The 6,000-nt window shown below is 41.3% G+C and overlaps 1 protein-coding gene across 5 annotated transcripts in view; it reads right to left on the bottom strand.

Annotated features, from left to right (window-relative positions):
* Positions 1 to 333: 333 nt before the first annotated feature.
* The window catches only part of ZDHHC1 (zDHHC palmitoyltransferase 1), an 82,950-nt gene continuing 77,283 nt past the window's right edge, over positions 334 to 6,000 (bottom strand). For all 5 annotated transcript variants that reach the window (XM_082270921.1, XM_082270920.1, XM_082270924.1 and 2 more), the window contains one exon: positions 334 to 889. In XM_082270921.1, the coding sequence (XP_082127047.1) occupies positions 396 to 889 (494 nt within the window). In that variant the 3' untranslated portion in view covers positions 334 to 395. The remainder of the gene's footprint in view (positions 890 to 6,000) is intronic.

Here is a 6,000-nt window from a genome sequence, read left to right as displayed (position 1 = left end):
GACATTTAAAAAAAATAATTTTTTGGCGGTTTACTAATGCTAAAACTGCTCTTAATTGATCAGTCATTCACTCTTCACTCTATCAATGGCTCTTTATATGGATATTTGCATTCTTTATTCAAGTCATAGCATTGCTTTGCCTTCTATGTTAAGGTTTTATGAACCCTTTTATTATTCCCCTATTATTTGTATCTAAATGTATCTTTAGAAATACCCTTTTTGGTATATTTGTACAAAATATGCTGTTTTTTTTATACCACCAATTTTCATTTAATAAAAAAAAAAAAAAAAAAAGTGGTAAATTGTTTAATAAATTACAACTACTAAAGATACAATATCAAAAAGAATTTATTAAGAATAAATGAGTAAAAATCTTCATATAAAAGAAGATTAAACTACCGGTTAGTATTGATGGAGGGTGAAACTTCAGCATTAGAGATGGAAAGAACCTGCTCTCCTCCTTTTCCCTTTGCCACCCACATCTTATTGTACTGTGTACAGTGAGTGTCCTGTGCTTTGGGTTCAACCATGCTTCTAGTGGATAAAAGTTCTCCGCTGCTCTCACTGACAAAAACAGTGGGAACCTTTGGAAGAAGCTCAAACTTCTGTGCAGTCACAGGCCAGTTCTGCCTCAGTCCATGCTCACATTCGTTTGTTAAGTCTCTGGGACTCCTTGGGGTAAGAAAGAGGTTTTCAGTCATGGAGGAGCTGCCAAGATGAGTTTGGGCAACAGGAATTTCCTCCATCGACTCAGCAGAGTCAGAATGGTATTCTGCAGGAGGTCCTGCTGCTTGAATCGGATGGATGGGCGCCAAGACTGGCAAAGATCGTGCTGGGAAATTTGGGGAATTACTGGCCAAGCTTGGAGGTGCTGGTGAGACTGGAAGTTCTGAAAAAAAAAAAAATAATAATAATTTATGTTTATGGTTAAAACAGATTACACAACTGCATTAAAAAGTAGCAATATATTAACACTATGGTTATCTGTACATCAAAGGCCAAACCCTCCTCTGTTAGGCACTCTTGATCAGTATGTTGCATATGAAAACAAAATTTTCTAATTTATAGGGGAAAATGAAAGCAACTTCTCACTGGCTTTAGTAGAAAACACCATTAAGGGGCTCATTTATACCAGAGAGCGAATATCACTACAGATACATAACTTTAATTTCGTACTCCTGCTTTAGAGTCCCAAAGCCAGAGGAGTGCAAAGTATCACATTTGTAAAACCTATTGGTGTCCTTTATAAACGTGCAGTGCTTTAATTCTTTTTTAAAAGCAGCAGTATGGTTGTGGTGCAGTCATACCATTGCTGTATAAATGAGCCCCTAATTTATCTTGAAAATTATCAGGCCAACAATTTCTCTCTGCTTTGTAGCCGTCAGTACAATTAACCACTTTACCTCTGCTCACAGTAATATTACTGCGGCAGAGTGGCTCGTTATCGTCTGACGACGTAATACTACGTCGTCAGACACTCCCCCTTCTGGGCGGCGCTTGCGCGCCGCCGGAGGCTCGCTCCCGCTGTTTTCATTCACAGCGGGAGTCGGGCCAGGGGAGGAGCAGCGGCGATCGCCGCTGCTCTTACCCGATCGTCGGGGATCGAGTCTGGAGATCCGCCCGCTGTGTGTAAACACAGCGGGCGGATCTCCATAGTGACAGGGAGTGACAGATCGGACTGTTCAGCATAGCTGGACATCCGATCTGTCCATGACTCACTCAGTCACCTCCCCCCCTACACGTCAGTAAGCACCAGGCATACATTAACCCCTCCCTCTCCAATAAAATTAACCCCTTCACTGCCAGTGTCATTTTTACAGTAACAGTGCATATATATAGCACTGATTACTGCAGTAATGTCACTGGTACCCCCAAAAGTGTCAAAAATGTCAGTCAAGGGTCCGATCTGTCCGCCGCAATGTCGCAGTCCCGCAAAAAAAAAATCGCAGATCGCCGCCATTACGCGTTAAAAAAAAAACACCAAAAATGACAGAAATCTTTCCCTTTGTTAGTAAACGCAATAACTTTTGCGCAAACCAATCAAAATACGCTTATTGCGATTTTTTTTTACCAAACATAGGTAGCAGAAAACAAATTGGCCAAAAATTTTTAAAAAAATTGGTTTTTACATCTTTTTTGGGGGGAATTTCATATAAAAAAATGTTAAAAATATTGTTATTTTTTCAAAATAAACGCTCTTTTTTTGTTTATAGCGCAAAAAGTAAAAAATTGCACAGGTGATCAAATACCACCAAAAGAAAGCTCTGTTTATGGGAAAAAAAGGACGTACATTTCGTTTGGGTACGGCGTCGCACGACCGCGCAATTGTCAGTTGAAGTCGCACAGCGCCGAATCTCAAAAAGTGGCCTGGACGGAAGACAGCAAAATCCTCCGGTGGTAAAGTGGTTAAAAAGGTAATATTCAATCAAATCCTTTAAGGGGGAGCGGTGTGTGAGACCAAGCCATTCTGCTGAACCGGCCGAGATTCAAACCGTGTATGGGCAGGATGAATGTACTAAGTTGATCAACTCGGGTACAACCAGTCTGCCAGATTTACTTATGTTTATCGCTAGTGGCCGCTATAGCTGCTAGCTATAATCACTGTCTTCAACCCGTGGTTGCAGGAAAGAAATTTGCACCATATATGGCCTGCCTAAGTCTACAAGCGCTTGCTACGGGGGCAGACACAGAAGAGGAGGAACCAAAAGCCCAGGGGACCCTAGAAGAGAAGGTTTTAGCCCGCTCTGTGCAATACACTGCACAGAGCGGGTGAGTATAACATGTTTTTTTATTTTAACCCCTTCATGACAGAGGGTAAAAAAAATCCTAACACCGAAACACAGTTTTGCAACGTTGATATGGGTTAGTAGAACTGTACATATTATCACACCTGCTTCCAAGTGGCTTATACATTGAGGTTAATTTACTAAAACTGGAGAGTGCAAAATCTGGTGCAGCTGTGCATGGTAGCCAATTAGTTTCTAATTTCAGCTTGTCCAATTAAGCTTAGACAAAAAGCTGATTGGTTTCTATGCAGAGCTGACCCAGATTTTGAACTCTTCAGTTTTAGTAAATCAACCTTTTTTTTTTTTCCAGGACAAATTGGACTTTAATTTGGCGGTAAATAGAAATGGATATCTCCTGATTTTTTTTATGCATCGGGAAAACTGGCCTAAACAACTAGTAAAAATGAAAAAAAACATTTTTTTTTTTAAATTTAGCTGTGGATTTGTTGCTATTACCATAACCTACTGCCAAAAAACTATGCAAAATAAATTCTCCTGCTCCTGATGATCGCAGCAATACCACCTGTGTATAATCTTTGTTGTTTGAACCCATAGTACGGCCCAGAAACAATGGCGCACATTTTTTATTCTTTTTTTACATTACCTAAAACACACTGACACTTTGACTAATTTTTTTTTATCCTACCTAAAATACCCTGAGCCTTACCTAGATCCAACCCTGATATATCTATTTTATTATTTATTTATTTTTTACACACTTTTTGTTCGTTTACATTTTCCTCCTCTGGCAGGGAGAAAAAGATACAAAGTATCTTTCGCTCCATTTAGTGGAGAAGAAAAAAACATGGGGGCAGGCTGCACAGTGACTGATCACTGTGATAGCCAATCAAAGGCTATCACAGCGATCAGGTATTTGGGAACTGGGCCTCCGATGTCCCGATCGTTCGTACAAGACCCAGAGCTCTCAGTGAGAGGTTGGTCTCTGTGATAGGAGCGCTTTCCCAGCACAAACAGATGTACGCATATTTGCAGACTCATGGAAGACGACCCCCTTTAGTAGGGCCGCATATATGCATATAGGCAGTGGCAAGGGGGTAATAAAAAAATTAAACAAAAATGACCTTTAATAATGCTTCAATAGGAGAAATCTTAGCGTTATACACCTGAGAAATCTTAGCATCATACACAATGTGTGCAGCAAGCCTTTATCATGCATATAACATGTTCAAATGACCTAAATTAAATCTCTGGTTAGGCTATGGACCTCCAGATATTTATTAATTCCTAATAAGCAGTATCTGAACTTTAAACAAGCCCTCACTGACTTCTTTAACTTATGGCACTGTAAGGCAATTCAACCTCCAAGTACGCAGTCATTCAAGTCCTCAGACTCTGCTCTCTTAGGCTGACTTAGCAAGAGAAGGCTTCTAAACTCTAATCTACAGTGGGTACGGAAAGTATTCAGACCCCCTTAAATTTTTCACTCTTTGTTATATTGCAGCCATTTGCTAAAATAATTTAAGTTCATTTTTCTTCCTCATGAATGTACACATAGCACCCCATACTGACAGAAAAACACAGAATTGTTGACATTGTTGCAGATTTATTAAAAAAGAAAAAAAGAAGCCCCCTTTTGATCTAATACAGCCAGGAGTATTTTTGGGAAAGATGCAACAAGTCTTTCACACCTGGATTTGGGGATCCTCTGCCATTCCTCCTTGCAGATCCTCTCCAGTTCTGTCAGGTTGGATGGTAAATGTTGGTGGACAGCCATTTTTAGGTCTCTCCAGAGATGCTCAATTGGGTTTAAGTCAGGGCTCTGGCTGGGCCATTCAAGAACAGTCACGGAGTTGTTGTGAAGCCACTCCTTCGTTATTTTAGCTGTGTGCTTAGGGTCATTGTCTTGTTGGAAGGTAAACCTTCGGCCCAGTCTGAGGTCCAGAGCACTCTGGAGAAGGTTTTTGTCCAGGATATCCCTGTACTTGGCCGCATTCATCTTTCCCTCGATTGCAACCAGTCGTCCTGTCCTTGCAGCTGAAAAACACCCCCACAGCATGATGCTGCCACCACCATGCTTCACTGTTGGGACTGTATTGGACAGGTGATGAGCAGTGCCTGGTTTTCTCCACACATACCGCTTAGAATTAAGGCCAAAAAGTTCTATTTTGGTCTCATCAGACCAGAGAATCTTATTTCTCACCATCTTGGAGTCCTTCAGGTGTTTTTTAGCAAACTCCATGCAGGCTTTCATGTGTCTTACACTGAGGAGAGGCTTCCGTCGGGCCACTCTGCCATAAAGCTCCGACTGGTGGAGGGCTGCAGTGATGGTTGACTTTCTACAACTTTCTCCCATCTCCTGACTGCATCTCTGGAGCTCAGCCACAGTGATCTTTGGGTTCTTCTTTACCTCTCTCACCAAGGCTCTTCTCCCCCCGATAGCTCAGTTTGGCCGGACGGCCAGCTCTAGGAAGGGTTCTGGTCGTCCCAAACGTCTTCCATTTGAGGATTATGGAGGCCACTGTGCTCTTAGGAACCTTAAGTGCAGCAGAAATCTTTTTGTAACCTTGGCCAGATCTGTGCCTTTCCACAATTCTGTCTCTGAGCTCTTCAGGCAGTTCCTTTGACCTCATGATTCTCATTTGCTCTGACATGCATTGTGATCTGGAAGGTCTTATGCCCTGTACACACGTGCAGATTATCTGCAGACTTTTGTCTGCAGACTTACCTTTTCTATGTAGTGCGAGGGCCTGCCGGATTGCATACAAATTGAAAGTGTTTAGGTTTGACCTCATATTATATGGTTTTGGTAAGTCTGCAGACAAAAGTCTGCAGATAATCTGCACGTGTGTACGGGGCATTATATAGACAGGTGTGTGGCTTTCCTAATCAAGTCCAATCAGTATAATCAAACACATCTGGACTCAAATGAAGGTGTAGAACCATCTCAAGGATGATCATAAGAAATGGAAAGCACCTGAGTTAAATATATGAGTGTCACAGCAAAGGGTCTGAATACTTAGGACCATGTGATATTTCAGTTTTTCTTTTTTAATAAATCTGCAACAATGTCAACAATTCTGTGTTTTTCTGTCAGTATGGGGTGCTATGTGTACATTCATGAGGAAGAAGAATGAACTTAAATGATTTTAGCAAATGGCTGCAATATAACAAAGAGTGAAAAATTTAAGGGGGTCTGAATACTTTCCGTACCCACTGTATATACAGAATAGGTGCTCTGGGAAGGGTAGAGTAG

Source organism: Pelophylax lessonae, assembly GCF_965119305.1.
Source record: "Pelophylax lessonae genome assembly, chromosome: 10".
Lineage (NCBI taxonomy): Eukaryota > Metazoa > Chordata > Amphibia > Anura > Ranidae > Pelophylax > Pelophylax lessonae.
The sequence above is the reverse complement of the archived record's forward strand: the minus strand, read 5'-3'. Positions and strand labels throughout refer to the sequence as shown.